General features: G+C 40.5%; 1 protein-coding gene across 6 annotated transcripts; it reads left to right on the forward strand.

The window, feature by feature from the left end:
- LOC101872137 (heterochromatin-associated protein MENT) lies at window positions 1-21,882 on the forward strand. 6 transcript variants are annotated; one of them, XM_031049649.2, is made up of 8 exons: window positions 11,430-11,492; window positions 13,644-13,753; window positions 14,196-14,373; window positions 15,352-15,489; window positions 16,583-16,700; window positions 16,953-17,095; window positions 19,583-19,750; window positions 20,574-21,882. In XM_031049649.2, the coding sequence occupies exons 3-8, from the start codon at window positions 14,206-14,208 to the stop codon at window positions 20,976-20,978; spliced, it is 1,140 nt and encodes a 379-aa protein (XP_030905509.2). In that variant the 5' UTR covers window positions 11,430-11,492; window positions 13,644-13,753; window positions 14,196-14,205; the 3' UTR covers window positions 20,979-21,882. The 6 variants fall into 6 exon arrangements, with proteins under 6 accessions (XP_012984722.2, XP_012984723.2, XP_030905509.2 ...); XM_005149928.3 differs by lacking the exon at window positions 11,430-11,492 and adding an exon at window positions 11,543-11,697; XM_031049648.2 differs by lacking the exon at window positions 11,430-11,492 and adding an exon at window positions 11,697-11,822.
- Window positions 21,883-22,483: the final 601 nt, after the last annotated feature.

Consider the following 22,483-nt stretch of genomic DNA (forward strand, 5'->3'; position numbering starts at 1 on the left):
GCTGTATCAATGGAGTCTCTCTCGGTGTCAACCAACAGCTTCACTCTGGACCTTTACAAAAAGCTGAATGAAACTTCCAGAGGCCAAAACATTTTCTTCTCTCCTTGGAGTATTGCAACTGCTCTGGCCATGGTCTACCTGGGTGCAAAAGGTGACACTGCAACCCAGATGGCTGAGGTAAGCTCTGAAATCAGCAGGATATCACTTCACAGGTTGTTGTCACATAACTTGCATTATTCTTCAGCCTATGCGGAACAGAAAGGAATAACACAGTAGAACATAATGTTGGTACAGGAAATAACCCAGCTCGTGCTGCCAGCAATCCTGTAGGTCACTGTTCTTCCAAGATCATGTTGCTCTGCAACACTTATTTCCAAGATCACCTTGCTCTGCAACACCCCAACATTTAGCTTACACTTAGGGCTCCTAGAGCATTGCAAGTGGTGTGACAGAGGGAAGTTACTGACATTAAAGGCTGCTGCTGGTCTAACTTGGATCACTACCTTCCATTTTAATTGTCTTTTGAACAGAATAATCCATCTGATATGGTGCTCAAATAGTAATAAAAAGACAACTTTATTAAAAAAAATCAATATGGAGCTAAGACATGCTGCAAAAAAGAAAAGCTGGAGATATTATCAGTGCTTTTAGACCCCAGGTGGCTCTGGAAACAGTATATCTGCTTTCTCATACTGCATGCCAAAGTTAGTAAGCTCTCCTGCACAGAAGCAGTACAAATACCTTTGCTTGTGACATAGGCAGTAAATGAAGTAATCTTCCCACAAATAATAAAGACATAATACTACTGAAAACATAACTTCACTTGTGCCCACTTTTACAGAATTATTCAGTCTTTGTACTCTTCTAGGTTATACACATTTACTTCAACACATTAACTGCAGAGTTTTCCATTTGTGTCCCAGCAGTAAGATTCTGAAATGCACTATACTCTTTGTTGTGTTTGGTCGTGATCTGAAAGTAAATTCCATGCAGCTAAGCACAAAACAAACATTCACCCAAATAAATTGACATTTACTAAATAAATTAATTTTTCAGCCATAATATTGATCTTTTATTAAGCAGTACATATGATAGAATTCTATACAATAATGATACAATTTATAGAGACTAAATTGAGAGTAAGCTCTTGTCCTCAATAACTTGAATAGACTAAACTTCATCAGGCATGACTGGTGAATTACCATAGAAAGCTAACATACTTATATAATTCTTGAGTACATTTATCTTCAAATTTAACAAGCTGTTTTTATGAACATTTATCATCATCACAGGTTCTTCACTTTAACCAGGCTGCAAGAGAAGAAAGTCCATCTGAGACAACAAGGCCTTCTCTAGGAAGTCCAAAGACAAGAAAGATGGTATTTGTTATTAAAAAAAGACTCATAGAAAAAAATCTCTGAGAAGGAGATAGTTAAACACAACTACCACTTTAGTTAGTTTACTGTTTAGTTTACTGTTAGCCTTTTAACATCTGCTTGTCTTCAATCTGTATCTACTATTGCACTTCAGTAAGGTATATATATAGAAAGAGAAAATGCAAAGAAGCAGGCAAAATTATTGTAAAACTCATGAATGTGGGCCTTCAAAAGCAGAACTGAGAAACTAATGGCACTTTGATTTGCCCTAATACCATCTTACTTGGTTTTAGTGAGTCTATGGAAGCATCAACAAGTCAATTGTCCTAATACGCTTAGGACAATTATGTCTCCTAGCAGCTTCAGTTTGGGGTTGTTTTTTTTTTGCCATAGTGAAAAACAATTACTGCATTCACAATAAACTCCCTTCCACTTTTCTCATGCATGGACAAACAAAATTCCCGTTTAAGCTAATTAATGTATGTTCATAATGTTCATCAGCTCGCCAGAGACTTGCCACAAGGGGGTACTAACTTTTCATCAAATAAACTCCCTAAACACAGAAAGGCTTGTAAACTCAAACAAGCTATATTTCTTTGGCACAGAAACTAAAATAAAGGTCAAAGAAACTAAATTAGACAAACTGGAATTAAAAGGGGGAAGGGAATTATATAATTTTGTTCCTAGATGGAGGGGGACTGATCTTCAAGATGAATCATTACATCCATTTTAGCAACTCACCGACATTCTGAGTTGTAGCAAAGTCTGACTAACCTTGTCCTTCAGATATTTTCCTCTATTACCTCTTCAAGTCTGTTCTCATCCCATTGCAAAACCCAGCCTCTCCTATTCCAGGCCCTCTGGCTACAGAATTCTTTCCTAGGAGTCCTTCCTAGCAGCACACATCTCAGCATGAGTGAGAAAACACTAGAGCAAGGAATGACACCTGACCAACCTTATGACAAATCACCATGAGTCAGTGGCACACACTCTTGGTGTCTCATATGCAGGGTACAATATACACCATGAAGCAGGAGACTGCACCCAAGCAGCTGGAGGGGAGTAGCTAACAGGCAGCAGTTTATTCCTCCATCAGCAAAGCAACAGCTGGCAACAGCTCACATGCTCCCTGAGACCATCAACATTGACATCCAGGACAAGCTCCCTCCAAAATCCAAATAGTAACGACAAAATTCACATGAAACAGAGACAATCTGAATAGCTGGTAAGTTCATGCCCTGACATTAGTGTCTGTCAGAACAGAGCACCTCCTCAGAAGCTGCCAGGCTGCACTGACCGGGCCTTGTGAAACTGAAAAGTAGGCCTGACTATGACTGAAATGAAGAGAGTCAACTTCTTGGGTCTTGATGTCCCCAAAGGCCTGCAAGGCACAACAGAAACAGATCATCGCCCTACAGACAGGAAACAATTTGTCCAGTTATAAACAGTACTGCAAATGTGTGACATATCAAAAAAAAGAGCTCCATTGCCCAAGACTCCATTTTAATTAAAAAAGAATCCATACTAATTGGTGTCTCTTCCCAAGGATCCTGAGCTCAAGCAAGCTGAAAACATCCACTCTGGCTTCAAAGAGCTTCTGTCTGCCATGAACAAACCCAGAAGTACCTACTTGCTTAAGAGTGCCAACCGACTGTATGAGGAAAAGACCTACCCATTACTGCCTGTGAGTTTACATCTTCACTTGAGAATATTTTGACATTAAGATGGATTATCAATAGAGATTATAAAAAATCTCCAGATGATACCACTGTGATTTCAGGGAGCACACCAGGACAGACATGGGGGGCAGCCTTGGACAGACAAGAGGTCCATCTGTCTATGACCATGGGCAGCAGTTTAGGAAATGCATGAGAACAAGGCATGCTGTGTAGGGATGTTTCTCTGGAATCTGCAACAGTCACCAAGTGATCTGCAGCTCAGGACCTTCATGAATTTGCAGGCTTGCGTTTTCAATCTACTGCAACCCTCATCTAGGGAACCCTCATCAGTGTCTGTGTCTTTTGAGACTGCTGCCTGTTGGCATCATTATTGGTTTATTTTTCCTCTAAAGGATGCTTCTCCATATCTCTGGTAAACCTCCTCACCTATCTGTATCTTTTATACTCTAGCACTTACAAGACAGAGAAGGCCAGGGCTGTATACAGAACTCAGACAATGGGCTTGCCATAGCTTTATAAAGTGCCATTCTAATATTCTATCTTTTGTTCCCTACTCATTTTTTGTAACTCTTGAATTTGTATTTGCCTTTTGATGGCTATTGGTCAGATTCTTTTCCTATCAACTGCCCATTATAGTTTCAATACCTTGTTCCTAAACAGTAATAATAATTTTCTGTACCTTACACTTCACTGGATCATTTATAAATATTTTAATATTTATATGTTAATACAAACATTTTGACCTTGGTTTTATAGAATAAATACTTTAGCATAGATTTCATCAGATATCCCTTTGGTACTCCAATAGTAATAACCATTCACTGTGAAGAGTTTCCTCCTACTCTTGGTTTCCAGTCTTTCAAACAAACAGGATCTATCTCTGTACTCCCATGGATGTTCAGCCTGTGGTGAGAAGTCTTAGGAAATGTCTTTGAAATGTTTTTTGGAATCCAAATAGATAGACTGTAATGGCTCAACCTTGAGACCCATACCCTTCCCAATACCTTCAAAAAATGCCAGCAGATTTGCGTTTTACAATTTTCTATCACAAAATGCTGTTGACATTCCTTCAAGACATCATGTTTACTCCTACACCCACTACACCTATTCATTTGCCCTGTACAGACTCATGAGTTTGTAATTACCTGTATTTTTGGCATCTTTTCCAAAACTGATGTTGTATTAATCATCTTCCAGTTTCCGGGAAGGTGGTTTCAAATGAGATTACTGTTGCTTGATCTTAGAGTTTGTTTGGCCTCCTAAGTAATTAGTAATTTGTCCTTCTGAAGTTTATTGCTCATTTTCTCCATAATCTCATGCTTTACAGGAAATCTGAAGAATTTTCTGCTGGGAATCTCCATGAACTGTTTCACAGCAGACAGCAATGCAAACATTAATTCTGCTTTCTTCCCATGATTTTATTCTACCAGAATGTTCCCTTTATGCCTGATCCTTTATTGTCCTCTCAAACTCTTGGCAGGTCCCTCACCTCTTTAGCAAACTAAAAGCCTTGTTTCAACTTCATATCAAACTATTCTTCCCTCTTGCACTGAATTAGAATCATAGAATAGTTAGGGTTGGAAAGGACCTTAAGATCATCTAGTTCCAACCCCCCTGCCATGGGCAGGGATACCTCACACTAAAGCATGCCACGCAAGGCTCCATCCAACTTGGCCTTGAACACCATCAGGTGCCCCTCCCTGGGCAAAGATGAATGATTTATGAATTATGAATTCTATGATTTATGAATTTTACTTCATAAAGCAGGAAGGAAGTACTTAAATTATATAAAAAGGTCCTTTTGAGAAGTTACCCCCCCCCAAAAAAAAAAAATCAAACCACCAAAATCCAAACCAACAAAAACTCAAAAGAAGAATGTTTCATGGGGCATTTCAAAATTACAAATTGCATCTTGTATTTCAAACACAAAAATTTGAAGCATCAGATTCCTTGAGACTGAAGTTTGATCAGTCCTTAATTAATATTTAGTATAAAATGTATTAGACTTTATTTTTAAGGCTTATCCCATTTAAAACAAAGTATGTTTTATTCAATTAAGTGTCAGCTGATTGTATAATCTGTTGAAGTGATTATTTCTAACATTTTTATAATTCAAACTTAACTAAATAAGCATACATTTTCCAATTTTATCTTTCAGAAATTCTTACAACTCATTACAAGCTATTACAATTCAAAGCCACAAGCTGTAAACTTTAAGACAGCTGCAGAGCAAGCCAGAGCACAGATCAATTCTTGGGTTGAAAATGAAACTGAGCGTAAGTACCACTCTGGTGGCTTTTTTCTTGTCTAGCTTTCAAATAATTTGTATTTTCACATTTATTACTCTTGAAAACTCAGGGGAGGTAATGAGCAAAGCACAGTTAAAAAGCATAAAGAATGTCTCTCTCCAAACTGATGTTCCTTACAAGGTCCTTCCCTTGATTCTTCATGCCAAAGCCTCTTCTGAATTACTTCTGTTCAGAGGAATGCACAGGTAGATATTGATTGGCTTCACTCTGATTAGTGAGGTTTTTAATTCTGCTTTCTTCAGCTGCCTGCAACCATCTTCACAGAATAGCCAAGCTATTCCACTTTACCCACTTTCCAATGCCATTTACTGTCATAATTGCAATAAATATCAATATACTTCAAAGGCCATTTTAACTGTATGTGCACCATGAAAAATGTACAGTAAAAACTCCTCCCAAATGCAAACATCTTTGCCAGAGAGGTAGGCATAGAGAAGGCACAATTAAAACTGGTGAGTTATATAGTCCCACTGAAATAACAGTTCTATTTGTCTGATTTTGAAGGGAAAATACAGGGTTTGCTGCCTGCAGGATCTCTCAATTCTCGCACTGTGTTGGTCTTAGTAAATGCCATTTATTTCAGAGGAAATTGGGAAAAGAAATTTCTGGAGAAAAATACTTCTGAGACACCCTTCAGAGTGAGCAAGGTAAATTCCTTGTCTATATGCCTGTTATCATACGTCAATATGTCTGTTGCTGAGGAGCAAGAAAACTCTAATTTCTTCACCCCCATTTCATATGCCACTGAAACGCTCCTTGTAGCTGGACACACGGTATAAACTCAGTAAGAATAGCAACTGTGAAAATAACTCAGCATTATCTTATCCATGCATATTCATGAGAGTAAGATTTTTAATTAATAGCTCTTCAGTATCAAAACACTTGAGAACACCATGGTTAAGTAGCTGACGGACAAGAGGAAATAAGTACCAAGGTCCCACTTTCAAAAGAGACTGAGTTGCTTTTGAGAGCACTGTTTACACATCTAGAGCTCTCTTCCGTTTTTAAGACACAGTCTACACTCTGAGTTCAAGGAAACTGAACAAGCTGTTTGTCCCCTGGGTGTTGCATAAAACCTCAGAGGGAACTTTCATGGGGGCTGTCATTTTAGCTGTGTGCATGAGGATGATATATTCAGCATACGTGGAGGGCATGTTATTGAGCTGACAGTATTTAGTGTACTGATGATTCACAGTAGATGACTACATGCAGATTTTCAGACTGCGCTAACAGCATGCAAAATTATTTGTCAATGGGAAGTATCTTGTTGGACATAGATTATGAGTGCAAACACCTTTTGTGTGCCAGGCAAGGTGAAGCAATTATGTCAATGATGTGACTGTGTACCTAAAACCTACTGTGTACCTACTATGCTACATGCGTGGTTTTAGGATCCATCATGATACATGTTGTGGTGGGTTGACTTTGGCTGGCCACCAGCTGCTCACCAAGCCTCTCTGTCACACCACCTCTCAATTGGACAGAGAAAGAAAAATAGGATGAAAAGCTCCTGGGACAAGATAAAGACAGGGAGAATGTACAAATTACCATCCTGGGAAAAAAAAAAAAAGCCTTAGCTTAAGGAAATCAATTTATTGTAAATTAATTAGATTTGGTTAATAAGTAATAAGACCAAATAGAAAACTGGCTCCTTCCTTCTTTCAGGCTAACCTTCACTCCAAACTCTTCTATCTATCCTCCAAAGGCAGTGCAGTGATGGCGAATGGAGACTGCAGCCAGTTCATCACATGAGGTCTCTGCTGCTCCTTTCTCCTCACATTTTTTTTGCTCATGTAGAGACCCTCCCATGGGATATAGTCATTCATGTCCAACATGAGTCCTTCTCATAGGCTGCAGTTCTTCATGAACTGCTCCAGTGTGGGTTCCTTCCACAGGGTGTTGTCTTTCAGGAAAGGGCTGCTCCAGCATGGGTCTCCTTTGGGGTCACAAATCCTGCCAGCAAACCTGCTCCAGCATGGGCTCCTCTATGGGGCCACAGGTCCTGCCAGGAACCTGCTCCAGTGCAGGCTTCCCACAGGGTCACAGCACCCTTTGGGCAACCCCCTGCTCCAGTGTGGAGTCTTCCACAGGCTGCAGGGTGGTTATCTGCACCACTGTGGCCTTTACCATGGGCTGCAGGGAAATCTCTCCGCTGATGCCTGGAACACCTACTCCCCTCCTTCCTCACTGACCTTGGTGTCTGCAGAGCTGTTTCACTCACATATTCTCACTCCTCTCTCCCAGCTGCTGTTGCACAGCAGTTTTTACCCTTTCTTAACTATGCTATCACAAAGACGTTACCAACATCGCTGACTGGCTCAGCTTCGACCAGTGGTGGGTCTGGAACTGGCTCTGCCTGACATGGAGGCAACTTCTTAAGTCTTTACACAGAAGTCACCCCTGCACCCCCTTGCTATAAAAACCTTGCTATGTAAACCCAAATACATTGTGCACAGAGACAGCTTAATGCACAGGATACACCATAGCAAAGCCTGTGAACAGATAAACTTTTGCACTCAACTGTAACAATGTGAAGCTGAGAGTTGATATATTAGTAAAAACTCTGTGAACAAAGCACAGCATAGGAGTTCAAAAGGCTACAGAGTAATGCAGTTCCATTTGGTAATCCAGCCCTCTGTGGTTTGGGGAAGAGCAAAAGCCAGCACAACTCACCGAAAATATGGTTCAGAAGCAAAGTGAGATGATCAGTATTGCCTGGAAGGATAAAACAGGAAAAAGTGTTGATGGCATCCCCAGAAAGAAAGTGAACATTTTTTTCCCCCAGTCAAGGCCCTTACTCAAAAAGATATAACTTTTGGAAGAAAACATGAAACACTCACAGCAGTTATTTGCTTACCGAAGGTAACTCCTTTATTTTGAAACAAGAAATATATGACATATGATTCAGTTAGTAGATATGTATGTGTCTATGCTGAATTTTTGTAAGAATCCCAATGCCTTGGAAAAGAGGAGTGTATGCGATACTATATGAAGAAAAGGGTACTGTGTATCCAAATGCTGCTGTGTTTTATACTTGTTTGCAAATCTTTGCTTTCAGTGCAACTAAGCAAGTAAACTTCCATTTTAAGGAATGAAGTAACTATTTTTTTCATGTTTGATTTTTTTCACAGACCAAGACTAAACTGGTGCAGATGATGTTTCTGAGAGATACATTTTTGATACTCCATGAAACAACCATGAAATTCAAAATCATTGAGCTGCCATACGTGGAAAATGATCTGAGCATGTTTGTTCTCCTACCAGATGACATCAATGATAACACTACTGGTCTGGAGCTGGTAAAAATGACCTGCTGTTGTGTCACATACACTATGATACAGTAACAAAATTAGATTAAAAAAGTGAGGAAGAATGAGCTTCAAAATCGTGGTAGAATAGGTTTTGATGTGTGCATACTTTGCTTCATTAACACCATAATTTCCCAGCTCCTAAGCTGAGGGCATCTGATAGTATTGCACGCATAGTATTTTATTTTACTTACAGATGCATTTAAAAACTATGTCTGCACAACTGGCTTAGACTGTTTTGCATCCCCTTTTCTACTGCCAGAATAGCACGAAGGAAGGACCAAATCTGAATCACTGCGCTCTAAAGTTATCTTCTCCTAAGAGTTGTATTAATTAATTTTTATACCACTTGCAGTCCAGATTTGCACCTGGTATTTTGTGGTGGTTTCTCAAACTATGTGTTGACTATCCCAAACCAGAAGGTATCAACAGCCACTCATGACCATTCCAGGATAAGTTTCAGATTCTAAACAGATCAGAACAAACATCTTCCTATTTGCACCTCAGGTCCCATGCATTCCACTTATTGCCCACTGCTAGGAGAAAAGTTAGCCATATACACACAAAGCAAGAGCTTATTAATATCCTTATAAGTCACACATTGCAAAAAAGCAATATTCTTCACACCAAGAAAAAAAAATATCACTACTCTGAGGTTTCAGGCCTACACCTCACCACCTTTAAGAAAATAAATGGGAGTATAAGACACACAAAACTTTGCAGAATCATGGCTTATGAATATGGTGCATGTTCCAGCTGTAGCCACTGCTGGTGGCTGGGTTTTGTTTTACATGTTCTTGATGAGTGAAGCACGAAATCAGACTCCACAACTCAAGGAGAGTTATAAAGCAGGTATGTTTATTATGGGCCCGGCTGCAAGGGGAATCACTCCTCCTAACTTGCACACCAAGGGGTTAAACGAGCAGATATTTATTACACACAAACATGCATATTCATTAGGTTCCCTGAGAGATCAGCAGGGCTATTACAATTAGTTTAGGAACTCATTATCATAAGTCTCCTCCATTTTGGCAGCTGCACACTGCCCGCTGACGGTTGCGGGCAGGGGTCTTCAAGACGAAGAAGTCTTCCTCACAGTGTACTCTTCACCTTTGGCACAGTTGGATGACCCAGTAATCACAAAACTAGCTGAAACCAGCCATATCTGTAAGTTTCTGATAGCTGGCAAAGAGCTAGAACAGTGTGACCTTCGTACAAAATTTATTGCAAGCAAAACAGGATGGGCAGACAAGGAGTATCCTAAGCTAGCAGACATTCAGGAGTCACTGTCTCCAAACTAACTGACAATTAGAAGGATGGTAAGAAAAAATTCACTTGTTAGAACGATGGTAAGAAACAATTCACTCACGTTAGTAAGACTACTAAATTCTGTTATCACACCACTTATAACACAAACATTGTTTTCTATCTTAGACCTAAGTTAAGTTAAAAGTATTTCAACCCTGTTTTCCAGGCACTTGCTTTCCTTATGAGTGTTATGACACTGGTATCCACATGTCTTGTCTCTATTCTTCAAACTCCAACTGGTTTCTTTCTTGACTCATTGCAGGTGGAAAGAGAGCTGACCTATGAGAAATTGGCTGAATGGACCAAATCAGCCAATATGATGAAAGCTGAAGTGGATCTGTACCTGCCCAAGTTGAAGGTGGAAGAGAATTATGACCTTAAATCCACTTTGAGCAGCATGGGAATACAAAATGCTTTTGACCCTGTTCAGGCTGATTTCACAGGGATGTCAGTGAAGAAGGATCTTTTCATCTCAAAGGTTATTCACAAAGCTTTTGTGGAGGTCAACGAAGAAGGCACTGAGGCATCAGCTGCCACAGGTGCTCTGGTGCTGAGATCAAAAGCACCAACAATGACTTTTAAAGCTGATCACCCTTTTCTCTTCTTCATCAGACACAACAAATCACAAACCATTCTATTCTATGGCAGACTCTGCTCACCCTAGTCAGTTACTCCTTGCCCTGCAACACCAGAGATGCTTGCTTGCCAGCACAGAGGCAAATCCCAAAACCTGAAACTCCTGCTGCAACTAGGTAGAGAAGGACTTTGACCCTTTCTCCATCAGGCCACACACCCCAGGGCCAGAGGCACAGTTCCTCCTGTGCCCTTCCTCTTACCCTGAAGGGACAACCATGCCAGAGCCAAGAAGAAGGCACAATGGCTTGCATCCATAGAGCAATCCTGGTTGTCATTCAGACCAGGCCATCAAGGATAGCTCTGTCCTAACCATTATTAGCTGTGGCATTTCTATCCCTTCCCCTCTGAGCAGTGTATACAAATGCATGCTAACACAGGCCATCTCCCCACCCCCATGACTAGAGCCCCAGATTCAAACATACTCAGCACTTACACCCAGCCTGCAGCAGTTACACCCTGCTTAGCCCTCAATTAGGTCCTTGCATTGCAGCTACGAGCATAGCCTCCACACCTAAGACCTGTGGTCATCCCCTTGTCTTCCTTCCACATCCCAGCTGTAAATCTTCAGCAGCTCTGAATTTAACCTCAAATTAGCTTCACATGTCACTACACGTATTTCCTTTAAAAAAAAATACACCTCTACAGGGACTATTTGCCTTACTCAGACCCTCGGGTACACGAGGAGGGCCCAAGTCTGTACAGCAACAGCTCATTTTCGTTTAAAACAAGCCTTGCTTCAAAACTAATCAATAACAGTTGTAACCTGTCATGGGCTGAGGGTGTTTCCTGTCAGCTCTGCCACGAGAGGGAGGCAGAGCTGGAAAAGCACCGGCTGTGTCCGGGGAGACACTAAAGGGGGGGGAGACGGCGAGGAAGGTAATGGCTCTTGGCGAGAGTGGGCTGTGGCGTAGCCGCCATTTTGGCCGGTGCGGCTGGGGCGCTTCCCCGTTGGCAGCTGCGACCAAGGAAGCGCCGCAGCCTCCGGCTCAATCCCGGGCGCGGCTGAGGAGGGGCTGAGCTGCCGGCCTTTTCCCCGGCTCCGCGGCGCTTCCGGGAGGAGGGAAGTGCGGCGGCCGGTGGGGTGAGTGTGCTGCTGGCCTGGGATGCTGTTTCCTGCGGGGAGCCTGTGCTGTGGAAGCTGCGTGGCGTTGCTTTTGTGACTTTATTTCTCTGGGTTTCTGCTTCTTGTCAGCTGGAGTCGCAGCGGTGTGTAGAGGTTGTATTTTCATGTGTAGAAATGATGGGGCAACGCAGAAATGTTGAGTTTTGATGTCTTTTGTGGTGACAAGCTCTGTAGGGGCCCAGAGGAAGGTTTTCTCGCCCTAGGGAGTGCTAAGCCCTTGTCTTTTTGTGCCTGAGCTTGCTGGGATGGGGTCAGACATTTGGGGACCCTCTGCTCCTGCTGAGGGCTGGAGGGTGTTGGGTGCTCATGGAGCTGTGTCATTTCCTGTATCTCGCTGCTCGCCCCAGAGAGGTATGATGTGAAGAGCAGCTATCTGGATCTGTTAGAAGTTTTGCCTTTAAGATATCTGAACATCTGTCCTGACTTTCTTCTCGAGAAAAGTTGCTTTGGTTTATAGAGTAGAAAAAGAGGTGTCTGCCACATACGCGACTCCCTCTGCGGAGATGGACACCAGCTGATGCTCATCACCCTGAGTTCCTCCTCTGGCTGTGTTTGAAACAGTTGTTTTGTGATTCCTTTGAGGCAGCTGACGTTGGATACGGAGGCATCTCTCCCTAAAGACTTTCCTAAAGCATAGGAGCCTACTGCTGAGAACATATGCTTCAAGTTCATAGTGGTAGGAATGCACAGGGTCAGGGCACCCAGGAACTTCCACAGGGAGACCAGAGGAATGAGTTGCTGTCAGCAAACCCTGTGATCACTGAGGGTTTTGCAGCATACAGTTTACAATTGAGTGACAAATATATGCTTGCGTCGTACATTTTTTGTTCTTTAAAGTGCAGCCATTGTGCATGTCCTGGGTTCAGCAGTAGCAGTCATTTTTTCTCCTTAGTAGCTGGCACAATGCTGTGTATTTTACTTTAAGCCTGGGAACAATAACTGATAACAGCTGTTGAAATGTTACTTATAATTTGATTAAATGCACTGATTTTCAGGTAGGCAAATAGCAGGAGTTATACCCCTTTGTCTGTTAGATCTTGCTTGGTGTGGCAGCCCTACAAAGACTTTCTAGATAGTAACTGCTTGTAGATGTCATTATTCCTGTGGCCTACAGGTCAAAAAAATCTTATTGCTAGTAATCTGCAGGTACTGGGACAGTAGGGAAATCTGGGGGTTTGCTGTAATCACCACAGGCTGAAAATGCAAAGTGCCTCTTAGTCATGCTTTAAAGTATGTGTAGTGAAATTACTCATTTCACACAGAACTGGAGGATTGTTTCCACCTAATCTTGTATCCCACCTCCACCCTCCTTTTCCAGTTATGGGAGAAGAGAAACGGGAGAAAAGTTACTACTCTTTATAATGGAGCTACTATCAGAAAATTTTCTTAGATGGAAAATTGTGCATGCAGAAACTTGTCCTTTCCACCTAATTTTTTGAGATAATGAGTCAGTGATATGAATTAAGTGTTGGCTTTTTATTTTGTAGCAACATATCAACAGTAGGCACTGCCTTAAGGGAAAGAAAAAATGCAGATGACTTTACTACTAAGTGATAGTTTACAATGTCTGATGATACTACAGCTAAGTCAGAATTCTAGTATTTATTGCGCCATTAATAGGTGTGGGGCTAAATCTCAGGTTAACTGTCTACACATCTGATGTACGTAATGTATATCAGGCATACACGTCTGATATACACTACGTACATACAGGTTATGTATGTTGCACTGTGCATGTCCTGTAATCTATAAGCAGGGTTGGATTGTGTGTGTGTGTGTGTGTTTGTGTTGCAGGCAATAAAATAGAACTGAAATAGACTTTGATTTTCCTTTGTACTATAGGAGGAAATTACAGTAATTGTCATGCTGACCAAGTAACTTTTTTTTTCTTTGTAATCTTGTAGGTCAAGTAATTCTGAAGACGTCTGCTGGAGTGGCTGTTAGGTATAAAACAGAGCATGCACATGTATCAGTAAGCTGAAGGTAATACTGGAGATACATAGACTTAGACAAGGTAAGAGTTTATAATTCTGCTATTGTGATACCTAATCTTTTGTTCTGGCTTTCCTGTAAAGGCAGGTAACTGTCTTTGTGAGGTCAAAAGAGACTTATTTCAATAAATCCTAAACAAAATGCTGTTGTATCTGATTAGATTCTTCACTATGTAAATAATACTACATCTTTGGAGACAATGACACAGGTGGGAATTGCTATATCTCTTATAGGTATAGGACCTAAATACAAAAAGCAAACAACAAACCACCAAAATAATTGCCTACTATGGCATTTAAGGTGCTTGTTCCACCAAATCAGTTTTTCAGTGAGCTGATAATTTTCCAATCTAATTGTGACATTTTCTGCGTAGTTTATTCTGGGAAATGTAAAAGACAGACATAAGGTGTCAATTTATATTAGAATAAATTTGAGCCATTCTTGTTTTATATTTTATCTTCCAGGCTCTGAACCATGGATAGCCTCTGTGCAGCAAATACTGCTTTTGCACTCAACCTCTTAAGAAAGCTGTGTGAGAACAGGAATGGGCAGAATCTGTTCTTTTCTCCTTTTAGTATTTCTTCTGCATTGTCTATGGTTTTGCTGGGTTCAAAAGGTAACACTGGAGCCCAAATAATAAAGGTATGTCTCAATAAACCTAGTGTATTGAATTTGATAGGACTATATGAGCAGCAGATTGGTATTACAGACTGTGACCTGAACTTCTGCTAAACTATTGTTGTCATTCTGGTCTCAGAGAATAGAGGTCTTTATTTGGTATGTATGTCAGCAGTACCTGGTTTTATTAGTTTTTTAGGAGGACCTTTCTTTGGTATGAAATTCAGAGGTTCCTGTTTAGTTTTCTGTGTGGTTTTTGTTTGTTTGGTCTTTTGAGACAGATCTTCCTTCAGTATGTCATTAAGAGGTACTTGTTTGGGTTTTTTTGTGTAGGTTTGATGAATTGAACTACATAAAATACTTTTTTCCAGTATGTTATTTTTGCTTAATATCAGACTATACATGTTTTGAGAATATAGCCAGGCTTAACATTCTTTTAAACTTGCTTAGGTGGCAAATACCACTTGGTGTGTTTTCTTACATATGCAACTGACTATTGAAAGTATAATCAGTCATTTTTGTTCCTATGTTTCCCTATTTTGGGAAGTGGAAAAGGAATATAAACACATAGGTTTTTTGGGTTTTTTTGAACTGTATGGAAATTCCTTTAAAATAGTATTGTTGCCCCCCTTGGAGCCATCTGGAAGTGGTCCTGGGCTACTGGCTGTAAATGGCCCTGCTGGAGGAGGGGGGTTATACTAGGCGATCTTTAGAAGTCCCTTCCAACCTTGATGATTTTGCAACCCTGTAATACTTGGCTTGAGTGAAGGAAACTAAATACTGCTGACTGTTCTGCTCCCTAATTCACAGTACTTGTACAACACCTGTGTGGGTGCATCATATGTGACTTGCATGATAAGCTCCAGATGGGAGGCCTGATGAAAGATCTTTTGTCTTCAAGTCAGTTTTTAACCCCAAAAGTCATTAAGAAAAAAATCATGTTGAAGCAAGTGTGTTTAGGGAGGGCATGGACTCTTGCTGAGGATGTTTGTCTTTCTACAGGTGCTTTCTCTGAAAAAAGCTGAAGATGCTCACAATGGGTATCAATCACTTCTCTCTGAAATTAATGATCCAAACACCAAATATATACTGAGAACTGCTAACCGACTTTATGGAGAAAAGACATTTGAGTTTCTCTCAGTAAGTAACCATTAAATTTGTGTAATTTTTTAGTATAATGTATTGGCTTTCTATTTCCTTCAGAGGTCTAAGACAAGCTTTGGATTTTACTTTCTAGTTTTTCTGGGCTGACACCTACTAGTGCAGTAGGTTATGCCAGAGCCTGGTATCTGAACTTGGTGGAGAAGCTCCTTTTACGTAACCTGTGACCCAAATGCACAACTAGTGCAAAGCGCTATGGAATCCATTAGGCTCCTAATTCTTCAGGAATCCATGATCCATTCATATTTTTGGCTGTGGGACAAATAGTTGATGTACCTCTTTTAATAGTGTGTAAATGTGATACAAAAGAATTGTTCGTATTCAGCATGGGCAGTATTTTCTAGTTCCTCTGTTACATAAGCCATCCAAAGATCATAGTGAGATGAATAAATGACTTAAAAAGTTTTCCTTATCAGAAGATCTAAATAAGGGTAGCAAGTACTGTGTTACATGTGTTACTTTAGATGATTGCCTAAGAGCAAGAAGATAAAAGGCTCTACTTTCCCCCTCTTCTTCCCTTTCCCTCCCTAGCCTCCCCCCTGGGGAGTAATTGATGATGATTCTTTTTATGAACTATGGTAGTGTTTCATCTGTCTAATAGAAAAAATTTACATGGGGTGTACTTTAAAATTTTGCATCTGTGTAATAAAGATCCAGGTATATTAAATTGGACAGAAGGTATGGGGTTTTTTCCTAAGAAAAATCAGTTTACCTTCTGAAGAGTTTTCTATTAGCTTGGGAGGTTTAACAATGAAATTTATGTCAAGAGAAGCTTACAAAATCATATCTTCTCTCAATGAAGAAGAAAGTGAACACCAACCAACCAAAAAACCTAGCTACATCAGTTTTCAGTTAAGTTATGTAGAACTTTAGCATGTGACTTAACATACAGTGGACAGTTCCTAGTTCAAATAGGTGGTATAAAACCTAATAGGAATGTGAAAGCAAAACTTCAGTGGCTCAATATGAAGCTGGGGGAGAAGAGTGGGCAGATTTTCTTATATTTAGGAATCATCTGTGGCTGAATGAGAGTAAAATGTTGTTGAAAAGCTATTCTGAATGTCTGTGTTAGTCATTTGTAGAGTTGAGTCAAAAATCCTACCATGCTGGACTAGAGAAGACTGACTTCATGTGTGCGTGGGAGGATTCCAGAAAACAGATAAATAGCTGGGTAGAGGAAATGACTGAAGGTGAGTGTTTTTCAAGATGTTGTGTTGTATTTAATGTCAGCCCTGGCTTGGTTAAAGAGCTATTTCAAGATACAGTATTGTGAATTAAAAGAAAAAAAAACAACCAAACATTGAGCTCATGCTCTTATTTGGTACATAATTCTCTCATCTATATTAATTACAGAGTAGGTACTATATTAGATAATCAGATATATGTCAAACTGTTTAAAAAAATGCCCTCTTTGTTTTTTTTTTCCCCTATGTATTGTAAAGGTAAAATTCAGAACCTGTTGGCAGCAGGCATTCTCAATTCACTGACCAGACTTGTGTTGGTGAATGCCATCTATTTCAAAGGCAACTGGGCAAAGCAGTTTGACAAAGAGAGGACAGAAGAAGTGCCATTTCAAATAAACAAGGTATGATGTGCTAAAATACTGACAATCCACTGTTACTCTGAAGCACTCTGAAATTAATACATTTAACTTTGAAGACAGGGAAAAAAAATTCATGCAGGCAGGGTTACTTTGGGTAGGCTGTATGAAATGCCTTGTATCCTCTCACTTTAATATGAGCACTCTTTGTTTAGTTTCTGTTAAGTTCCACATAATTGCTAGAAACTTAAATATAACTATTTCTTTCATTCTGTCTGTTCTTTCTTCCTTTTGCCCTTTTTGTTCGTTTGCGAGACGTAGCTCTCTACGTAGTTAAAGAACTCAGAACTGAAGAGAGCAGTTGAGTAAAGCTGCCATGCTGTTTGCGGGTTGTGAACAATTTCACGGAAGTTTATGAACTTCATTATTTCGTTATAGAAGTGGTGAGGATAAGAAAAGAAATTTTCCTTTAGGTTGTAGGCAGAAAACTGCAGTTACACATGTACAAAACTTGTGTAAGTCTTTAGTCACTGCTCTCTTCCCCCCCCCCCCCGCCCCGCATTTCTGCCACTGAACTGATCCAAAACAAATGTAAAATTAAAAATAAGTCTTTGAAAACCTCCATGCTATACTTGCTTTTAGAAGTATATCAATGCTATTGAAGAAGACTTGGCTACTATCATTAGCAGGCCATGACTGCCCCTCAGGATCACCTTAAACTCTGGGTCTGCCTCCGGATGTCACTAGCAAGAACTAGTAACATGACTTCCTTAACTCCCCTGCTTAAAATAAGCACTTCAAAACTGAAGCCCTCCTGCCTTACTTCAAACCATCCCTCCCTCAGTGGTGAAACATAGTAGCTTGACCTGCTGATACCACTTTTCAGTTAGGGAATGGTGCTGCTCACCTCATACTCCCTACTGCAGCACTTCAGAAACCGCTGTACTGACCTGGTTTCTGCTGCCTTGCCCTCTCTGTTGAAGCATGTTGAAAAAGCTAGCATGGTATCCAGGCATACTATTCAATTTTCTTTTTCTTGGACTAGTACAGACTTAGGATGTCCTGAAACTAGCAAAGGGATCTGGAGAACTATTGGAGAAAGTTAAGATGTAGGATTTGGGAATGCTGCCTTGACTTACCCAAGGAACTTGCTAAAAAGACTAAAAGGATGCATAGAGAACTGCAGGTCTCTTTCCTTGTAAAACTTAATGGAAAAAGTTTGTATTTTCATCCTACTAATGACTAGCCACTGATGACCTGCAGAAGTGTGTGAGTAGACTCAAATGACTGACAATCTGAGGTGTAACCTGAAGTTTTAAGATGACTGTCTTACAATGTGCCCAGTGGGAAAGAATTACATTAACATCCCAAGAGCCTTTCCAGCATACTGTGACATTACTTCTCTGATGCTTGCACCTCTTGCAACAAAATGATTTTCATGTGCTCTGTGGCCTTTTCTTTGCTTATTCACAGAATCATTGAATTATAGAATAGTTAGGATTGGAAAGGACCTTAAGATCATCTAGTTCCAACCCCCCTGCCAGAGCAGGGACACCTCACACTAAACCATGTCACCGAAGGCTCTGTCTAGCCTGGCCTTGACCACTGCCAGGGATGGAGCATTCACAACTTCCTTGGGCAACCCATTCCAGTGCCTCACCACCCTCACAGTAAAGAACTTCTTCCTTGTATCTAGTCTAAACTTCCCCTGTTTTAAGTTTGAACCTGTTACCCCTTGTCCTGTCAGTATGGTTCCTAATGAAGAGTCCCTCTCCAGCATTCTTATAGACCTCCTTCAGATACTAGAAGGCTGCTATCTTTTTCATGTGTCACTGCTGCAAAATAATTTCTGCCATATTCTCTGTGGGCATTGTTTCAATAGGCTTTACTTTAAAAACAAAAAACTACTTATGTGGTTATCTCATAAAGATAAAGGAGAAAGTAATGAAGCTCTTAACTGAAAAGATATTAAATAATTATGTGAATTATAGTAGCTGATGTACCATGTGAAAATGGAAGGAGATACTGGAGAATGAAATTTAGGAGAAAAATCTTACACCTTATTACTGTCCATGTGACTTAAGAATTCAAAATAATGTTCTATGTTTATCAGTATTTTTAATATAATTTTAAAATATTTTCATTTCCCTTTGTTACAGCACTTGGAGCCACATAGGCTAAAAATGAAAATACCTACATTGAAACAGCTCTGCATTCATTTAAAGCAAGGAACATGGGTCCTGCTACTTACCAGCTCTGATTAGTGCTTGTCAATAGTTGTTAAGAGAACAAACATGTCTTTGCCTTTTTGCATTAAAAGAAACTTGACAGAAATTTTCACATCAGTAACTAAAAATTAAGTCTCAGGGATCCTTCCTTCTTCACAGAAGTCTGTGGTGAGGCTGAGCTCTGTGGTGTGTTTGGTTCTCTTTAGTCAAATTATTAAAAGCCCTGAGTAACTGAATGCCTGCTTTGTATTTTGAGACCAGCATGCTCACTCAGTACTACCTGTTGACATCTCTTTACTTTTAGGAAGAGACCAGACCTGTGCAGATGATGTGCAGGAAGGCTATGTTTAACATGGCCTATATTTGGGACTTGCAGACCAAAATCCTTGAGCTCCCTTATGTTGGTAATGAACTCAGCATGATTATCCTGCTCCCTGATGCAATTCAGGATGGATCCACTGGCTTGGAAAGTGTAAGTTGGTGAGATAAATGCAAGTCTGTGTCCTTCTGGGGAAGAAAGTTTGATATTGCATATAGAGCTGCAGCTCAGTTCCAGAGCTGTTATGTCACTGGTGCTCAGGACCAGCTGAAGACCTGACCCTCCTCAGCAACAGATGTTAGCTGTGGTTATGGTGAGGGCATGGTGTGCTGAGGAGCATATGTGGTGGGAGGGGTGTGGGGAAGCTCTTAGGAAGTCCTATAGCTTGTCCCATAGATCTTATGTTCTGAACAGTTGGCAGGTTGTCCCTGCCCACTTCCAGAGAAGCAAGCTCACAAGAGAATGTAGGATCTCTTTTGTTGTGGAGCTACAACCCAATTTTTTTTACTATTTCATGCCCTGGACAAGAATTTATTAATAAGGTTTTCTAAGACTGACTGCAAAGGGCTTTATGAGCATACTTTTTCATCAACCTGTCAACCCAAAGGAGGATGTTCTGATCAAGAAATAGAGGAACTGGGTTTGGTTTCTTTGGGAACTTGTCATTAGTTCTTCTCTGCCTTTGCTTCCCATATGCAAAATGTAAAAAGCCCCCAATCTAACATGTTTTATAAACGTACACTTTACATGGAAGGAACTGATCCTTATTGTATCTACCAAAAGGCATGTGGGATTGATCTTGGCTCAAGCTGTAGTTCTCTAATGAGAAGCAGAACTTGCATTTCTGGCTTAAGATGCTCTAAACCCTGGAAAAAAGATGCATGTTATGCACTGTATAAACAAACACAGTAATTACTACTTATGGCTGAGTAAAACTGTCTTACTTTAATTATGTAAATATTTGTGTTTTCTTTAGCTGGAAAGAGAACTCACATATGAGAAGTTGATAGATTGGTTCAGCCCACAAGCGATGGAATGCAGAGAGGTGATGGTGTCTTTACCCAGATTTAAACTGGAAGAAAATTATGATCTGAAACCCTTCCTGAGGAGCATGGGAATGCTTGATGCATTTGACATAGGGAAGGCAGACTTCTCGGGGATTTCAGCTGGCAGTGAGCTGGTGCTTTCAGAAGTGGTTCACAAGTCCTTTGTGGAAGTCAATGAAGAAGGCACTGAAGCAGCAGCTGCCACAGCAGGAGTGATGATGATGCGCTGCGCGATGATTGTTGAAGACTTCACTGCAGATCATCCTTTCCTTTTCTTCATCAGACACAACAAAACTTCCAACATTTTGTTCTGTGGAAGATTTTGTTCTCCCTAGAAAGATGTCTTGGCTGCTATTACACAGTAACTTTCTGTTTCTTTGGAATAGGGCTACTCTTTTTGCACTAATTGTCTCTTTCAGCTGTGCCCAAGTCCAATTCTGTGGTCTTCATCTCAGGCTTGGTAATATAAGAGAGCTACTTGGATACATGGAGCCAATGCCATCTAAATCAATTCTTAGCCAGTGCACCTCAGTGCAGAGATGTCTTAATTTTTTGCTGACACAAGAAACATCCCACTGGCTCAGCCAGTGCTTCCTCTCTCCTTGCAGTTCTCATTTTGGCTTTACTTTCTCTGGCTACCTGGTAGAGTTGGCTTCCCACTGAAAAAGAAGGTGTTAATTTGGTTCTGACAAGGCTGGAGCATGTCTTCAGCTCCCCTCCCCCTTCTTCCTCCCATCCCCTGTCTTTTCTTTTGCTTCCAGACTCATCCAGTTAATCGCTTGATACATTCCCTAGAGATGAAAGGAGTCTTTAGCAGCCTGTTCCAAGTGTTGCTAAGCAACCTCATGAAATAGGGGTTTTGGATAATAACTGGACAAGCACTTAGGCAAGAATGGGAATAAAAATATGGCTTTGCACCAGGTGTCCTTGTAGGGTAATCATGGAGTGAGAAGTGTTTTATCAGCACAGGACACCTGAGTTTATTACCTATCAGTTGATTCTAGTCCTTTAAAGAATGTAATGAAAAAGCATATGGTGCCTATGCAATATTTAAGTAACAAAGACTTTCTGCTGTTGTGATAAATCTTTCCTGTTCATTGTTTCTTAAACATTTTAATGCAACTGTATAATACCAAAGATATAGCTGAAGTAGCTTTCCTAATACAGTTATTTTGTTTTGCTGTTTCTATTCCTAAAATAATAAAAGAACTTGAAGTGCTGCAAGAGTTTAACCATAAATTATGCCTGTATTTCTTACATCTGTAGTATGAAGAAACCCAATTCCCTCTTGATAGAGTACAGCCAGCTTCTGCATACTTGCTGGGTTTGACAATGAATTCCAAATGCTCTTCGAGTACTGCAGTCCTGTGGTGCTTTAGATTGCCATGGCATTTGGTGTTGGCAGTGTGAAGATTTTTAGCAAAGAGCCTTTCTATTAAAGGCTATTTCGGCGCAGGACTGCACGTTTCCTTTTTTTGCACAACTCCAAAGCATTTGATTGCCATCCAAATGGTGCTGGATTGCACTGCTTATTTCAGTGCACTGTAACTTGCCTGTCTGGGGTGAGGGAACTGAAACTGCTATGTGATTTGAAGGGTGGGATATGTCTGAACTTTTAATACAGGGCTAGTGCTTTGCTCCCAAAGCCAGAGTGGGGTGGGTTCCTGGTGGCCTGATAGAGAAAACAATCAGATCAAGCCCAAGAGGCCCTTCCATGCTGTTATGTTCCTTGCATTAAAAAAGGGAAGCCTGACTGAGATGTTGAGCAGCAGCAGGGCAGTGTGGAGGGAGGACACCTGGATAAGGTGTTTTCTAGGCAAAGGGTGTGACTGATTTGACT

This window comes from Melopsittacus undulatus, chromosome 1 (genome assembly GCF_012275295.1).
Source record: "Melopsittacus undulatus isolate bMelUnd1 chromosome 1, bMelUnd1.mat.Z, whole genome shotgun sequence".
Taxonomy (NCBI): domain Eukaryota; kingdom Metazoa; phylum Chordata; class Aves; order Psittaciformes; family Psittaculidae; genus Melopsittacus; species Melopsittacus undulatus.

Bases quoted from the DNA above. Each gene is read 5' to 3' on its own strand.
- LOC101872137 (XM_013129268.3), top strand. From the start codon at position 10: ATGGAGTCTCTCTCGGTGTCAACCAACAGCTTCACTCTGGACCTTTAC. The intron at 1,380-2,922 runs GTATTTGTTATT...TCTCTTCCCAAG, and splicing joins GTCCAAAGACAAGAAAGATG to GATCCTGAGCTCAAGCAAGC. The intron at 5,332-5,868 runs GTAAGTACCACT...CTGATTTTGAAG, and splicing joins GGTTGAAAATGAAACTGAGC to GGAAAATACAGGGTTTGCTG.